At 43.1% G+C, this 19039-nt stretch overlaps 1 protein-coding gene across 2 annotated transcripts in view; it reads right to left on the bottom strand.

Annotated features, from left to right (window-relative positions):
* LOC137429609 (voltage-dependent L-type calcium channel subunit beta-3) overlaps window positions 1-19039 on the bottom strand; it is a 324798-nt gene that overhangs the window by 285359 nt on the left and 20400 nt on the right. The window contains exon 1 of one of the 2 annotated variants that reach the window (XM_078779633.1): window positions 1346-1504. The exons of the other annotated variant lie outside the window; for it this stretch is intronic. Within the exon in view, the coding sequence (XP_078635759.1) occupies window positions 1346-1381 (36 nt within the window). The 5' untranslated portion in view covers window positions 1382-1504. Of the gene's footprint in view, window positions 1-1345; window positions 1505-19039 lie in introns of those variants that run through there. 2 annotated transcript variants of the gene reach the window in all.

The raw sequence follows: 19039 nt of genomic DNA on the forward strand, positions 1-19039 counted from the left end.
TAGTGATATTGTCGTGATATTGTAGTGATATTGTATTGTAGTGATAGTGTCGTGATATTATCGTGATATTGTCATGATATTGTAGTGATATTGTATTGTAGTGATAGTGTAGTGATATTATCGTGATATTATCGTGATATTGCAGTGATATTGTAGTGATATTGTAGTGATATTGCAGTGATATTGTATTGTAATGATAGTGTAGTGATATTATCGTGATATTGTCATGATATTGTCATGATATTGTAGTGATATTGTCCTGATATTGTATTGTAGTGAAAGTGTAGTGATATTATCGTGATATTATCGTGATATTGCAGTGATATTGTATTGTAATGATAGTGTAGTGATATTATCGTGATATTGTCATGATATTGTAGTGATATTGTCGTGATATTGTCCTGATATTGTAGTGATATTGTTGTGATATTGTCGTGACATTGTCCTGATATTGTCGTGATATTGTAGTGATATTGTCGTGATATTGTAGTGATATTGTAGTGATATTGTCGTGATATTGTAGTGATATTGTAGTGATATTGTCCTGATATTGTAGTGATATTGTAGTGATATTGTCGTGATATTGTCATGATATTGTCGTGATATTGTAGTGATATTGTAGAGATATTGTAGTGATATTATCATGATATTATCATGATATTGTCGTGATATTGTCGTGATATTGTAGTGATATTGTAGTGATATTGTAGTGATATTGTCGTGATATTGTAGTGATATTGTAGTGATATTGTCGTGATATTGTAGTGATATTGAAGTGATATTGTCGTGATATTGTCGTGATATTGTCGTGATATTGTCGTGATATTGTAGTGATATTGTAGTGATATTTTAGTGATATTGTATTGTAGTGATAGTGTAGATTGGTGTGATAAAATAATTAACTCCCAGTTAAGTTTATGACTATCACTATAATAAGTTTTACACAACACGTTTTTATACCACCAGGACTCGACCAATGATATCTTTGGACAAGACAACACCGTAGTCCGTATATGATACTTTGTTCAAGACAAGACACCGGGCTGAGAACTTTATGGTTACAGGGACGTTAAAAGGCAGATTCGAGATTAAATAGACCATAAACGTGTTGTCTGACATACACTAAGGCCTCGACACAATTGTGAGATTCATCTACAGGTGACCTCCTAAAAGGTGGTGGGGTAAATTCCATGTCTCCTTAAATACAATTGATTTTGTTCACGTATAAACTACAGTCAGGAGTATGTAAATATTTGTAAACCTGGTACACAGCCCTGGGACACAGCTCAAATGACCTATTGTGGTAGTGAATCCTTCTCGAGAAAAGACAGGTATGCTTGCTTACCCAAGACACGGTCTTCCCTTTTGTAGCCTTGGCCATTGCCGCTAGCCGGAGCTGTGGGCATGGCAGCTCCTGTTGAAGGACGTCTCCGGATTACAGTCGATATCTGAGCATTCAAACGAGTCACCCAGGCATGTTAGGACAACCATGGACGACGATGTATATGAGGTCGACGGTGGGGTGGGGATCTGTTCAAAGCTGAGTTTGGAAGACGATAGGAGTAGGTAATGTGGCGACGAAAGACGACGTCAAACGAGACTTTTCACGAAGGATTTGAGGACCCAGAAGGTCCGGCAGGTCACCACCAGGCCGAGCTGAGTCAACGGGAGTAGCGACAAGGAGAGTAGGGGGCTCATCCCCCATGCTCGCAGCACGGCTACTCTTGCACCGAGGTGTGAAAAGTTCCCACGAAAAGCGCGCGAACCGCCCGGACACGTGTTCTCGGCATGTCTGCCGCCGCGGGGCACGGTGCTGCTTCAAGCGCGGTCGGGGTACGACCAGGTGGTGGTCCAACCTGCTAATGAAAAAAAGGCACGATATGGCGTTGTTGACGGTCCGGATGGTCGCGGATGAGCTGCTTATATCCTATTACCGCTGCTCCTTGTGTAGGCCGAACGGCTTGGCCAGGCAGATTCCCCCCCCCCCCCCCTCTCTCTCTCTCTCTCGCTCTCTCTCTCTCTCTCTCTCTCTCTGTCGCTCTCTCTCTCTCTCTCTCGCTCCACGGTGCCTGCTCAATAATGCATGGACAGGTGTCGACTTCCTGCAGCGTTTCTCCCACCTCTTTCTGTCTCTGTCTTTCCTCCCGCCCACTAACCCGCCCAACTCTCCCCCGACGTATAACACTCCAGACTACCCGTGGAATTAAAGCACCACACCATTACCCGCACCATTACGTTGTCGTTCGTCCTCTCCCTCTCATTCCGTATACATCCATCCACCACGCATTCCCTGAGCCCCAGGCTAGCACCCTCTCCTTGGTGGTGGTGGTTGTTGTTTTACTGTCCTTACTGTTTCGTATCACCTTGGCCATCGGACCACCTTCGATGTACTGTCTTCTCTCCAGCAGTTGTGAGGTCACTATTACACAGGTAGGAGATAATGTGTTAATGTGGGACTAAGGTTTGTTATATTTAAGGAATCCGATTCTCTCTTTCTGGATTATATTCTTACAAAACCTTCGCTTTCATCTTTCCTGCCCTAACTACTCAGTCGAGCGTCAGGCATGGCCAGCCGGTTCGTGAAAGACTCGGGCGAAAAACCCTCCCCAACCAACGCGCACAAGAATGTGGGAATAATTGTGACTGTTAAAGAAGAAGAAAATTTTACCCTAAGCCAATTCTTTCTCCATGCGAGGCATTTCCAAATGAGACAAATGCATCGGCATAGAAACGGACGTGGACATAAAAATGCAGGTGAAGCTTTCTGAGACCGTACAGGTACAGGTAATGCACTTTCACTTGAGTCGGGTATAAAAGGTAAAATTGGAGAGAATGGCAACACCTTACTAGCCTCGTGTCACCTGAGTAACATTGATGTAAAGCACCATGACACCTCCACAAATTGGGGGCGAAGGTAGCTCAGTGGGTAGCGGACTCACCACCGTGGAGTCTCGGTTTGATTCCCGACAGCTGCGGATTTTAACTGAAGTTGGTATTCCAACAAAATGCGAGCAGGGGGTGCTTCATCACGGATTATGCTGTCCTCCCGAAAGTGACATCAGCTGACTGTCCTTCACTGTATTTCGTTGGTAAAAATATATTTATATTTGAAGTTTTATACTGCCTGATGTGCCCGATTTTACCTTTGTAACTTAATTGATCACAAATTATGGAGGAGAGTACAATACAGGTGAGATGGACCAAATGACAAAAGCTTCCTTAAAACCTTCATTGTATCCAGAAGATGGAAGGGGGGGGGGGGGGTGAAGATAAGAAGATGGGTATATAGGGAAGGAAGGAAGGATGGAAGTAGGAAGAACAATGAGGAATCAGAGATGAGTTTGGGAAGAAAGAAAAATTATGGGAGTAGCCGAGGAAAAACAAGAATGACCGCACTGTGAGCACAACCTGCGACTAAATCCGATGATGGACCGATTAACAAACACACATTTGATGCACTTTTAAAAGATGATCAGTGTGATTGAGAAACACATTTAATGCATTCATGAAACATGCACAGCGCGATTGGGAAACACACATTGAATCTACCATATAAAACACAATGTGTGTGTGTGTGTGTGTGTGTGTGTGTGTGTGTGTGTGTGTGTGTGTGTGTGTCCCTTCATAAGGGTAGGATTTGAAGGCTTTGAGTAGTGCTTTAGGAGGGATTTGAGTGGTAGGGGGGTGGGGAGGGGGGGGGGGTTAAGGGGCAATCTTTGAACACGACTGTGTGTCCACCGGTTAAAAGACCTAAAAGACTCTGAGGACCCAAAATACCTGAAGACCCAAAATACCCTGTAGATGGTTGAAGACACAGAAGACCATGAAGACCCTAAGGACCCAGAAGACCACAAGGACTCTGAAGATCCAAAATACCCCGAAGACCCAAAATACCCCGAAGAACCAAAAGACCCCGAAGAACCAAAAGACCCAAAACACCCAAAAGACTGAAAAACACTGAAGACCCAAAAGACCCAAAAAGACCCCGAGGATCCAAAAGACCAAAACAACCCCAAGGACCCAAATGACAAAGAGGACCAGATATACCCCAAGGACTCAGAAGACCCCCAAGGACTCTGAATATCCAAAATACCCTCAAGACCCAAAAGACTGATAATACCCAATAGACCCCAAAAACCCAAAATATCCCGAAGACCCAAAATACCCTGAAGACTAATAAAGACCCAAAATACAATAAAAAAGAACCACCTTTAGAGGCCATTTTTCCCCGCAGAGCAGGGGTTGGCCTTTTTTGGGCATCGTGGGTCCCCTTTTTGAAGCAATGTTTTCTGGCCGGATGCCCTTCCTGCAGCCAACCCTGTTAGTCGCCTCTTGCGACACACAGGGAATTACCAGTGAACTGGTACTCAATTTGCCACCGTGGAAGGATGACAGGCTGAGTCAACCCATCTGGCGTTAATTCAGCGATCGACCGGGATTCGAACACAGGATCCTAGGATCCCAAGCCGGCACCCTAACCGATAAGACCCAAAAGACCATTAAGACCCAAAATACCCCAAAGACCCAAAATACCCCGAAGACCCAAAAGACCCAAAAGACCACAAAGACCCCAAAGACCCAAAAGACCCCCAAAGACCCCAAAGACCCTAAAGTCCCAAACATCCAAATGACCCCAAGGACCCAGAAGACCCAATGGACCCCAAACACTCAACATACCCAAAGACACAAAATACCCTGTAGACTGTTAAAGACACAAAAAACAGAAGACCACGAAGACCCAAAATACGCAGAAGACCCCAAAGCCCCTCAAGACACAAAAGACCCAAAAAACCAAAAAGACAGAAAAGTCCTTGAAGACCCAATGGACCCCAAACACCCAAAATGCCCCAAAGACCCAAACGACCCAAATGATCCTGAAGACCGTTAAAGACACTGAAGACCCAAAAGACCCCCTCAATACCCAAAAGACCACAAAAACCCAAAAGACACTGAAGACCCCAAATTCCCTAAATACCCATAAAGACCCCGAAGACCCAAAATACACCAAATACCCTTAACAAACCAAAAGACCACGAAGACCCAAAATATCCTGAAGACTCAAAAGACCCCAAATACCCCAAAGACCCAAAATACCCCAAAGACCCAAAAGACCCCAAATACCCTTAAATTTCCAGAAGACCCAAAATACCTCAAAGACCGCAAGACCCTTATAGGCCCAAAAGACCACGAAGACCCAAAAGACCCAAAAGACCCCAAAGACCCAAAATACCACAAAGACCCTGAAGACCCAAAATACCCTGAATATCCAAAAGACCCTGAAGATCCAAAGACCCTAAATACTCTTAAATACCCAGAAGACCCAAAATACCCTGAAGATTAAAAATACCCTGAAGACCCAAAAGACCCAGAAGACCCTTAAATACCCCCAAACACCCAAAATACCACAAAGACTCAAAATACATCAAAGACCCAAAATACCGAAGAGACCATGAAGACCCCAGAGACCCAAAATATCCCAAAGACCATTAAAGACCCAAAACACCCAAAAGACGATTTTGTTTTTTGGAAAAACACCCAGTAAGACCAAAAAGACCCCAAAGACTAAAAAGTCCCTGAAAACCCAAAATACCCCAAATACCCTTAATGACCACACAGAACCAAACAATCCAAAACACCAAAAAGACACTTAAAGACCCTGAGGACCCAGTGGACCCCAAAGACACAAATTACCCCAAAGACCCAAAATACCCCAAAGACCCAGATGACCGAAAAGACCCAAGGACCCCAAAGATCCAGAGGACCCAAAATACTCAAATGACCCAAAGGACCCAAATGACACAGAGGACACAAAAGACCCAAAATATCCCAAGGATGCAAAAGAGCCTGAACACCCAAAAGGTCCCAAGTGAACCAGAGGACGCAAAAGACCCTGAGGACTCCGAAGACCCAAAAGACGAGCAATTATGTCTCTTACATTGGAATTGTAGATGGTAGCTTGCAAACCGAACCTCAAGGTCGATGTACGGAAGCAGTTTTTTTTTTTAATCACAATAAATACAGGGCACATGGAGGTGACATTCGCAAAACCTTGATCTTTTCTACCCCTGCTAATTCACCCCAGATACACTTTTTCGAAATTCCAACTTCTTTCCTGGAAGTCCTTGCAGTGTCCATATGTTTTAAACCTCTCCCACCTCCACCCAAGCCCTCTCCCTCCCACAGTTCTCTCGATGTCCCTGCTCTCAAATGTTGTGTTTGTGTCCTTCCCCTCTCTCTGCCCATCTTGTCTACCGCTCGCCTTATTTTGTGTTTTATGTGTCGGTTTGTGTCGGTTTGTGTCGGTTTGACTTTTTGTGTGATTAATGTTAGCTCTTTCACGAGCCTCGATCTTGTATACAAAAAAAAACAAAAAAAAACGTGACGTGCAAATTGCGCAGAGTAAACTGAGTGTTCATTTACGTCTGTAAGATATCTAATAAATAAAGAAGATATATGCACACCTGAATCTAGGCCCAGGCTTCAGACTTTGGCATGCTCACGCGGCTGCACCATCAAAAAACTGTTCCAACCCGTCATTTTTGATGGGCTTTATACTAGTGCACTAATATCAGGTGAAGAGCATGATTAGGAAACACATTCAATGCACTCTTAAAAGACAAACAGCGCAATTGGGAAGCACACACTTAATGTACTCTTAAAAGATGAACAGCACAATTGGAAAACACATTTAATGCGCGATTAAAAGATAAACAGCTCAATTGGGAAACACATTTAATCCGTTATTATAAGGTGAACAGCGCGATTGGGAAACAAACATTTAATGTGATATTAAAAGATGAATAGCGTGATTTGGAAACACACATGTAATGTGTTATTTAAAGGTGAAAGCATGGTTGGGAAACACACATTTAATGTGGTATTAAAAGATGTCAGTGTGATTTGGAAACACACATTTAATGCGCTATTGAAAGGTGAACAGCGTGATTGGGAAATATACATTTAATGTGTTATTAAAAGGTGAACAGCTCGATTGGGAAACACATTTAATGCATTAATAAAAGATGAACAGCTGGATTGGGAAACACATTTAATGTGTTATTAAAAGGTGAACAGCTCGATTGGGAAACACATTTAATGCATTAATAAAAGATGAACAGCTGGATTGGGAAACATATTTAATGTGTTATTAAACGGTCAACAGTGCGATTGGGAAATACATTTAATGCGTTATTAAAAGGTGAACAGTGTGATTGGTAAACATATTTAATGTGTTATTGAAGGGTGAACCACGCGATTGGGAAACACATTTAATACGTTATAAAAAGATGAACAGCGCGATTGTGAAACACACATTTCATGCCTTATTATAAGATGAACAGCGTGACTGGGATACACACATTTCATGCGCTATTAAAAGATGAACAGCGTGATTGGGAAACACACATTTCATGCACTATTAAAAGATGAACAGCTCGATTGAGAAACACACATTTCATGCCCTATTAAAAGATTAACAGCGTGATTGGGATACACACATTTCATGCGCTTTTAAAAGATGAACAGCGCGATTGGGAAACACACATTTAATGCACTATTTAAAGATGAACAGCTCGATTGAGAAACACACATTTCATGCACTATTAAAAGATGAACAGCATGATATCAGAAACACATATTTATATTAACTTGACACCTCACATCCATGTAACCCTCCCAACGGTTAGATCAGAACGAGCTGATTCATCACACGGTCACAGATTGATTAACCCCAATATTGGGCCGTTAAAAAATTAGGTAACACTATTTTTTTTAGGGAGGTGCATGCAGGCATGCTCACGGGCTTCATTAAACCCTACTAATAATTTTATTCGATATTGATTCGAGTTTTTGGGGTCCCTTATCGTCAGTAACCCTCAACCCAAACAATGCTAATATAAATCTGATGCAACAAACTCGGGCTGTGTATAATCAGCAGAGGTCTGCAGGTCTAATATGTTAGGCCCACCCTATGTTTTTAGGGAAGCGTGCAGGCACAGATGCATGATTTTAGGTGAGAGGGGCGTAAAAATTTACATCGAGCTGAAAAATATAATTTCGCCGAGTAGAGCGAGGGAACATTTTTTGTGGTTTCTTTTTGTCATTAATTCTAAAGACTAATCTAAATATAGACAAAGAACGCTCTATAAATACACTTGAAAAGAAGTTCTCTAATGAAAAAACTTTTGCTCAAAAGTCAACATTTTCTAAAATTATTGCCTCATCATAGAAATCCTAATTGAATGAAAAGCAGACATTGCATATAATGAAACAAATGACATAATGTTCAAAACAAATTGATGTCTCTGACGTATCGAACAAGGATTGACGTAGAAGCGACCTTCGATCAGAAGAATATTTGCCTTCATCATCTCGACTATGTGAATCACTTATAACAAACCTTTCTTCGACAACACATTTGATGCCAGTTGTATACCCTAGAGAATTTCAAACTGTCAAAAAACATGTTCTTGAGTCTGAAAACAGACTTAGTGCTGAATTCAAACAGAATGATAGGGACTCTGGATTATCTGATATTTGGGATACCATTCCATTTCTTAAACAGAATTATAGGGTCTTTGGATTATCTGATATTTGGGATACCATTCCATTTCTTAAACAGAATTATAGGGTCTTTGGATTGTCTGATATTTGGGATACCATTCCATTTCTTAAACAGATTTATAGGGACTTTGGATTATCTCATATTTGGGACACCATTCCATTTCTTAAACAGAATTATAGGGTCTTTGGATTGTCTGATATTTGGGATACCATTCCATTTCTTAAACAGATTTATAGGGACTTTGGATTATCTGATATTTGGGACACCATTCCATTTCTTAAACAGAATTATAGGGACTTTGGATTATCTGATATTTGGGACACCATTCCATTTCTAAAACAGAATTATAGGGACTTTGGATTATCTGATATTTGGGACACCATTCCATTTCTTGGTTCATGAATGGTTACGATAAAAGAAGCATCTGCGATGACAAATCAATGATTCCGTTAATCATCAAATATCTGCCTTGTGAACAAACTGAATGCTACAAATCATCTCCATGTCAAACGCTGTGGTCAACATCAGCTGTGACCTGTGGAACATTGGGTAATCCTACATTCCGAGACCACAACGTCGGTTATATACACGTTGATACATATGAAAAAAACAATTGCTTTTGACGGGGATAGGGGGTTAAGGGGGCGTGCGCCAGGTGCTCCCTCCGGATTCGCCCCGGTAGGTACTGTGCTGACAGTCTTAATTAAATCTTACTAATAATTTTTATTCAACATACGATTCGATTTTTTACACGCCCTAATCAGGAATAACACTCGACCCTAATAAAGCCAATGTAAATTTGATGCAACAAACCTGGGAAGTGTATAATGAGCATGGACCTACAGGCCTGATGTCTTAGGCCCATCAGAAAATCAAGATGGCGGCCATATAATTTTGTCTTTGTGCTATGGTGGGTGGAGTCAAGCGTCAAATGTGGGTGTGGTCCGGCAGCTGTCCGACCAATGGGTGCACGTTTAAAAAATCGACCTCCCCCCAAAAAGAACCACAAAAACAACAACACCAACTATGCAGAGCTCTTGTAGACCTGCAACACGTCACAGGTAAAAAAGAATAAGAGGAATCACCAGACATGGTGGCGTAATGGTTAGAGCGTCTGCTCTGAGTCTGAGAGGTCGACGGTCCAAACCCCGGCCGAGTTTTGGTCTGAACCAAAGACTTTAAAATGGTGCGTGCTGCTTCCTTGCTTGCTTGGTGCTAGGCATTTGTAAAGGATAAAGAAAGGAGCAAACAACCATAGGTTGGCAATCATACTGCAGGCAGGGCCTAATGGCCTGCATTGAAGATCCTTATAATAGAACGAGAAGGAAATTATATGAGAAGGGCGAGGAAGGAGGAGTGAAGATGAATGACAGTAGGGGAGGAAAGAAAATGATGGGATGTATGGGACCTTATTGAGGGCAAGGTCCTACGGTTTTGTCATCTTACTATAATTCACCAAATGTCCGTCCATCTGTCTGTCCGTCTGTCCGTCTGTTCGTCCATTCATCCGTTCATCCAAAAACGGCTGAACCGATCACAACGATATTTTGGGTGGGTAATCCTGGGATCTCCTGGAGTAAAATAGGCTATATTGTTTTTCCAATTTCCGCTTTGGCCTCCAGCATTTTCAGGTTTGGACTCCCGCATAACGTTACTTTCCCGGGTGCTGCACAAACGGCTGCACCGATCGGACTCGGTGACCTCGGACAAAGACCTTTTATAAGGACATGGGTTGAATCCCTGCTTGAGAGAATGCCAACCCTCTCCCCGCCATCACGGTCGTCTCTCCAACTCACAATCCCACGAGATATGTGGAAAGGACGACCCAAAACCAATTATCTTCTTTTTGATTCGTATATAAACATCATTAAAAGTAAATAATGACCTCGGCCAAAGTTCAAACGACGTGAGTTTAATCTCCACATGAGGGAATTCCACATAGCTATTTGGGTGGTGTATATGCTAACAGATCGCTGCCTCCATCGATCTTGCCAAGGCCATAACACCTATCGTCTCAAAATCCTTTTAACTGTTGACTTGGTAGTTTTTACAATGAAGGAAACATTAACAATGTTGTTAAAAGTTTATTTTGTGATTAATTTGTGATTGGAGTTATGTTGTTTTGCATGAAAAAAGAGATATCAAGTTCAAGTAAATGACGACATGCCGTGATGGTTTCTACCTTCTAAACGTGAACTTCGAGGATCGCCATATGCAGATTCGCCAAGGACCCACGATCGATGTTTCTATACGTGAACGTATCCGTTTGTTTGCGAACGGGTACGTTTTTCATGGAAGTCCTTCACGAACTTGCTGTCCATGTCTGACATGCGACTGAAGGTGCTACAGGAATGTGGAATTTATTGGTTTCATGCTTTCGCAATCATCGTTTCTGCATTGTCTGTTTGCTTCCGGCCTCCCATCCGTGCATAGAACGGGCATCTCACTAGTAAATAAAATATAATTAGCCTTGAAATGTTTCAGCAGTTTGACAAATTGCCCAGCAAGCCTGTGCCCTATCATCGAAGTGGAAACATACAATAAGTGTGATTGTTCAATTGACAATGATGTCAGCCATAGCAGACATTGAAAGAGGAGCATCGATCTTGCTTGACCGGCATCTTGGCGCTCAAACCAAGCAATATAAAGTAAAGTATATCAAATGCCCTTTTTGCCAATAGGCTGAGGGAGTGTACGACTTTCTTTTCAGCTCCATTTATTCTCACGGAAGATAACCCTCGACGTGGCCCTTCACGGACCCTTTTGCACATATTCCGGATTTACAGCATGAAGTGAAGCTTCAGAATGTTTTTCACACTCTGTTCCTGGGGTGGGGGGAGGGGGAGCACAGCACTGACATCAGCAAAGCTCTTCTACAACTATCAGGGACGCCTCTTCGTGGTGGTTGTACCACCCAACGCAAGTCTGGGGCCAAATCTTCCCCATTCTTCCCTGCTGCCTGGATTTGTCAGAGCAGAGCAGTCACGGCCAGAATGCCGATCGGTCCCCATGGACCGGGCCTTTACTCTTCTCTCTCTCTCTCTCTCTCTCTCTCTCTCTCTCTCTCTCTCTCTCTCTCTCTCTCTCTCTCTACTCTCTCTCTCTACTCTTCTCTGTCTCTCTCTCTGTCTCTCTTCGCTCTCTCTTTCTAACTCTGTCATGGCTCTGACTTCGTGAAGACGGGCTACACAATCCTGGACGTGGGCGATCTCTGAGTCGCTCCTCTGAGACCTATTGGCTGTCTCCGTGACACGGGCATGTTCGAGAGAACTTTCTGGGTTATACAACAACAACGCCACCACCAACAAAGCTCTTCTGGTGGAGTTACATTTGTTTTAGCAGGAAAAAGTACAATCATGACTGCTCTACTGCCTGGCTACATGAAGAGGACATGCTCCTGAACAACTAACATGAGTTTGAATCTTCGATTCTGCTCTGAAGTTGAGACTTACATGTGGATTACTCCAGTAAAGATGGTGCTTTTGCACAGTGAAACTCTCATGGTAAACATGCCGTTGTTCCCCCCACTGGGATTCTACTGTCAATGATTTTGTGGCCTTCACAATGAAAATACAAACATAACAACAGCAATGTCCAAAAGCCCAACCAAAGTTTTTGTTCAACCATCAGGAACACCGTCTTATAGCCAACCCTACACCTACTATCTTTGAAAAACATACAAGTATTGACATCCTAGAAGTGGACAACAGGAGGAGGGAGAAGAAACAAATTAAATTTTGTTAAAGACTTACACAATTCACATTGGATCATCATCATCACAGTCATGCTACACAGTCACATTTTCAGTACAGGGTTGGCAGCTCACACAGTGTGTCTGAACTCCGAATGGCCTAAATCTGTTACAATCTGGCTGGTAAGGCCTGACGTTCGACAGCAACTCAAATTTTCCTTATGGGAGACAAGCTCATGGAAAAGCAAGGTGGACCTGACAGTGGGACAAGCAACAAAAGAATGAACGAACAGGAAAAGAGGACAGAGAAGGAAACTGAAATGAGAAAGTCATATTGTTGGGTTAGGAAAGTTTAATGGGGGTAACAAACACCATGAGTAAGAGAGGGTTACCATAGTTGAACTTTCAAAAAAGAGGACACTCCAGAGAGGGGAACTCTAAAAAAAGAGGACACTCCAGAGAGGGACACTGAAAAAGAGGACGCTCCAGAGAGGGGCACTTCGAAAAAAGAGGACACTATTGAAAAGTTTCCTTTACATATTGATCAATCATATCGGCAGTGTCATTAGGTGTGTTCTAGACCTCGATTAATTTTGACTGCAAACCGCTATTCTTCGAATCGAAATACTGAACTTTTACTTGAAATTTTTTACCTCCTGGATTTGTCAGAGATCTTCCTGATATTATAATTTTTTTCTTTTTTAATAAATAATTAGATACGGTTTTTGCTTATCTGCGTCCACACGAAAGCCTGGTGTTGGGTTAGCGGTTAGGGTGCTGGCTTGGGATCTGAGGATCCTGGGTTCGAATCCCGGTCGATCGTTAAATTAACGCCAGGGGAGTTGACCCAGTGTGTCATCCTTCTGAGGTCGGCAAATTGAGTACCAGTTCACTGGTAATTCCCTGTGTGTCGCAAGAGGCGACTAACAGGTTTGGCGGCAGGAAGGGCATCCGGCCATAAAACATTGCTTCAAAAAGGGGACCAAGGTGTCCGAAAAAGGAAACCAACCATGCCCTGTGGGGAAAAATGGCCTCTAAAGGTGGTATATATGTGTCCACACGAGATTGTAAATTAATATCCCCTTTATTTGCCACAAAGATGTACGTACCAGCTCTACATACCAAGCACTTGGCTTCCAATTCTTCTCAACCACTTCAAAAACACCAGAATTTTGTCTTTAGTTCTGCAGTGAATTTACACTTTTGTTTTGGCATTGTTTGAAATTGTGGGAAGTAAAATATTGTGCGGAAGTAAAATAAAATATCAAACAAGTCAGGAGACGACGATGGTTCACGAGCGAGCGCTACTCAATGACAAAGGACGGACTATAACCGAACCAGGCCCGAACAGGCCAGGCCTGGAAATGTCAAAACGAAGGTTACTGACCTTGAAATGAGATCGAAAATAATGTATAATCAGTTATGAGGTTCGTTAGCTGCACAATACCGAAAATTCGGTGAAAAACGAAAGGAAAAAAAGAAATAAATAAATAAATAAAATGAAAAAAAATATGAAAAATCGAGCTCCGTGGGGCTAGACACATGACATTGGCCTAACCAAATACCGAAACCCCTGTCAGATTCCACCAACCCCCTCGGAGAAGATGTAGCTTGAACTCGATTACCCACTAACAAAACATCTTTTTCGAGCGTGGCTCCGCCCACAATGGGCGCAATACGCCCACTCGAGGCAGGACACAACTAGATCATGATATCAACCTCCCACCCAAGTTTCATCAAGATCGGATGATATCGGGTAGTTATGCTGCGGACAGACAGACACAGACACACACACACACACACACACACACACAGACAGACAGACAGACAGACAACACACACACACACACAGACACACACATGACGAATATAGTGGTCACTTGATAACTCGTGAACCAATGAAGAGTTCTTGAAGAAAATCAAACAAGTGTGTACGGTACGGACTCAGAAAAGACACTGAATCACGGACTGAGCACACCATTGGACACTCTCTCACTGTGGGGTTCGACAGGAAATAGATGTGTGAGTGTCGATGTTGGAACACATCCATTATGCCATGACGTTGTAGTACAGACTTGTACCAAACTGTCCTGGTCCAAATATTACATAACTGCATTTTATCACTGGAAGAAAATGTACAAAAATGGTTTTCAAATATTTTTTTAAAAACATTTTTGAAACTTTTTTTTTTACATTTAAACAAGGTTAAAAAAAAGTATCCCGGATCTTAAAATTGATCCCTTTGAAAATGCAAAAGCAAAAAAAAAAAAGAGGGGAAATTCCCAGACATTGTTGGATATTTTAAAAATGGAGTTTTAAGGACCCAAAAGGTTGACATGTCGGGGAAAAACCAGTAACCCTAGGTAAGAATCCTTACTATAATTCATGGACCAGTGTGTGTGTGTGTGTGTGTGTGTGTGTGTGTGTGTGTGTGTGTGTGTCACGCTACTCCTCCTACAGTTCTGGGCCGACTACATCCTGACTTGCTACATAGGATCAGCATGACCCCAATTAGAATATAGGGGTGTTTTTAATCTTTGCCAGTGGTATTGGGGGAAGGGGCAGGCAGATCACAAATTCTCTATGTAAATGTGTGTCGTGTAGCGCTGCTCCAGGTGGGAGAGGGTATTAGAAGTCACACCCTTCACAGTACAGTGTTTTTCTACCCAAGTTTTCCAGTGCACGTGTTTTGAAGAGGTATTTTGAATGCACTCTGGAGTTGCTCGGGAGGGATCAGAGGACTAAGACAGCAGAGGGATCAATATTGGAGAATAAATGGAAGAAAACAGAGACCACCAACTTACCTGCAATGTGAGAGAAACAAACCTTGTGCTTCAGCATCGTTGTGGGATATTCCTATAATTTTGAGACTTTAGATTCCATAGAATCCAGTACAGACAGATGAGATGCCGGGGTGCCATAACATATCCCTATATGCAGTATTCCATTGAGCTATGGACAAAGGCCTTGTAAAGTGTGAGTAGCTATGGTTTTCCAAGGAAATACTTGGATTGACGAAGGATTCCCAGTCTGTGGTTGGCTTTGGAGGCCAGCTTTGCTTTGTGGTTGACCCAGGAGAGGTTGTGGTGGATGGTGAGGCTAAGAAGTTCAAGAGACTTAACCTCTTCCAGTGCATGACAATTTGGGAAGCACTTTATAATTTGGCCAGGGTGCTGGCAAAATTTCCCAAACTCTTCATTGAAAGTGATGAGAAAGTTCAACACAAATGTCTCCTGTTCTTCCTCTGCTCAAATTGGTTCATCTGATCATGAGTTTATGTGAGTCAACATCTCTCTGGCTATTCTCAGAGAGCTGCCTCAATGGCGGAGAGTCTGGCAGTTCACTCAGAAAAACTGGCAGTGACTACAAGCAGCCATCGCACTTCAGGACTGGTCTCCTATATATATGGCTCCTGATATTAACTCAGCCTGGGAATTCTTCCACAGAAACATGCTATCTCTTAAGCACAGATCCACCGTCTCATCTTCAGTTATGCTACCCTTCTTCCCAACCATGGCACACTGAAACCCTGTGGTGAGGCAGTTGTCTGACGCACCTTGAATTATCTTCCTGGAAGGTGAATCTGACTGAAAGCTATCTCAGCTCATTCCACAAAGCTTGCAACAAGTGTGTGTCTTCTGTCAGAAGAGCCGGGAACAACATTTGACCAACCGCAAGATTGAACTTTCAAACATGTTTCCCTCCTCTAAAACCTGGTGGTGCCTTGTTAAGTCTGTCTCCAGAGTATGCTCCTCTTCCATCCCTTCCCTCACTTCAAATGGCACCACACTCGTGAGAAGGCCGAATGCCTCAATTCTCTTTGCTTCCAAATCTTGCATTCCCAACCTCTTGCTTTCTGTACCCACTCTACGCAGTCACACACAACTGCTCCTGGACACTGCATCTTTTTCACCTGAAAATGTGAAGTTTCTAGCAACCCTCGACTCTGATTATGGAACTGGACCGGGCAGCATCTGCCCACATGTCTAACAAGCCATTCTGCTCGAAATTGATGGAAACCAATTTCAAGATGGCTGCCGTGACGGCCATATTGAAAATCCCAGCGCGCCCATTTTCGAAAGGAACCTTCCTCTACTCAACCCCAACACACACTGCAAGCATGGATTTAATCAGACAAGCCGTTCTGCTTGAAATTGACGGAAACCAATTTCAAGATGGCTGCCGTGGCGGCCATATTGAAAATCCCAGCGCGCCCATTTTCGAAAGGAACCTTCCTCTACTCAACCCCAACACACACTGCAAACATGGATTTAATCAGACAAGCCGTTCTGCTTGAAATTGACGGAAACCAATTTCAAGATGGCTGCCGTGGCGGCCATATTGAAAATCGCAGCGCGCCCATTTTCGAAAGGAACCTTCCTCTACACAACCCCAACACACACTGCAAAAATGAATTTAATCGGACAAGCCGTTCTCCTTGAAATTGACGGAAACCAAAAGTTGACGGATGCCCGGACGACGCCCGTAACGACAATACCCCTTAGCCCAATTTGGGCTGAGGGGTGAAAACCTGCTCTGCTGCTCTTGCAAATCATCTGTCTGCCCTTTTCACCCTATCATTTTGCCCTATGTCATCTTCCATCTGTTTGGAAGTCAGCCAACATCACTGCATTACATTAAAAGGATGAAAAAACCGACCCCCTTAAGGACAGGCCAATTAGCTTACTTCCAATCATCAGCATGGTCATGGAATCCATCATCACAGTTGATATGGAATTCCTCCTTTTCTCCAACATCTCAGATCACCAATTCAGAATCAGACCAAGTCACTCCACCTTGGACATGCTTCTTATGCTCTCCCAACAATGGATGCAGGCCCTCAATGTCAGACATGACATCAGGGCCGTCTCTCTGCACATAGCTCGTCCTTTTGATACAGCTGGGCATCCTGCCTTACTCTCCAAACTCTCTGCCTATGGTATCCAAGGCCAACTCCACACATGGCTTACTGACTTCCTCTACTCTCATAGCCAATGTGTGGCTCTCAATGGAATCCTTTCATCTCCTCTTCCCATTAAGGCTGGAACGCCCCAATGCAGTGTTCTGGGCCCAGTCCTATTCCTGATCTTCACCAACGATCTCTCTGACCCCCTGGAAAATCTTCTTTATCTATTTGCTGATGACTCCACCCTCTGCCGTGACATCGCTCATCCTTCAGATAGGCAGGCAGCAACCTGGTCCCTCTCTTTCGACCATGATAGTATCATAAGCTGCTCAAACACTTGGAATATGTCTTTCAATCCTGAGACATCTCACACTCACTATCTCTCTGGGAAAGCACCGTCTGTCAATCCCCACTATTAGTCCAAGCCATTTAGCCCAAATATGGGGCCAGATAGGAAAAAACTGCAACACTACATATCAGTGCGAAATTGTATGCAGTAATATATACCAGATAACATATCAAAAGTCTAAAGCTCTAAAAATATGGGGTGTCTGTCAAAATCACTGGTACATGGACCCCCCTTTTCATCCTTTTGCGGTACGATTTGTTCACATTTTGCGATACATTCCGAGCACATGGTATATAATTATACTTTTAATATCAGGAATTACAGCATGTTACAGCCCCAGTACGGCCCGTACGGAACAAAAAAATAAGCACGTAAACAAAATTCCCAATAGCTAAATACTGATCACTGATATGCAAATACATGAATCACTTGTCATGACTGTTTCAGAATTATGGCACATTTTGTTGATTAAAATCACAAACTCATAATAAAATCACATATAGAGAAACTAATAATACTGACTCATAAAATACTGTCGGAAGTCAAGGATTCGCTTAAAAGTAAAAAAAAATGTCCACAATTAACTAATTCAGCTGCATGTAACAGTCTATAACAACAGTCCACTACCTAATCATCATTTTCCTCGTCATCGTCGTCGCTGAAACTGTCCAGGACGGAGTTGGTGCAGCCAGATCCACGGCACTGACCAAAGCTCCTTTGCCAAGGCCGTACAGTCGAGACGTCGTGTCACATCCCAATACTGCGTGTATGAATAGGATGCTTTCACACACAGCTGCACCTAGCTGACGTTTCATGGACTTCACATTCCAGATGTGGTTTGGTTTTGTAGTGGATTTTGCCTGACTATACATAAACAAGTCGTGTGCTTCTAGGTTTGCGTAGAAGCAGAGTAGGACGATCAGATCTGTGTCTTCTCCTATAAGGGCTGTGTTCCTCATGTTCGCCGAACTGACTGCGGTCTGGACGATTAGCAGGTCAGCATCTTCCTGGGAATGATGGGTCTGGCATCCAGAAAGCCGGAGGTATCTGCTCAACATGTTGATGAAGTTCTGTTTGTTGTTGAGGTTTCCCAGGAAGATGTCTTTCTTCATGGTCAACTTCATGTCATCAGTGAAAGTCACTTCTGGTCCACCTCTACCTGCTGCTCGCCTCTGGTGGGTCATGTGCTTGGTTGATTGACCAAGATATCCATCAAATATTACGATGGCCTTTCCGTACTTTCTTGTAACATAGTCACAGTGGAGCATGCAGATCTCTCGATATGTTGGTGGACCACGTGGCCATGGTATACGGTGCAGCAGACTTCCACCATCCAAGACATACTGGATTTCGCTGATTGACTCTATGGTACCTGGTTCAAGTTTAGACCAGATAGCATCTCCGAGTACGGACTTCTGGGCTTCACGTAGCATCAGCTTTTCATCAAACAGCGCAGGTGGATGAGGGCATAACTCAAAGCGAAACATCTCTTCCTTATCTTCAGCAGATTTTGAGATGATGATGAGACGC

This window comes from Myxine glutinosa, chromosome 6 (genome assembly GCF_964187855.1).
Source record: "Myxine glutinosa chromosome 6, kmMyxGlut1.1, whole genome shotgun sequence".
In the NCBI taxonomy this organism is placed as follows: Eukaryota; Metazoa; Chordata; class Myxini; order Myxiniformes; family Myxinidae; genus Myxine; species Myxine glutinosa.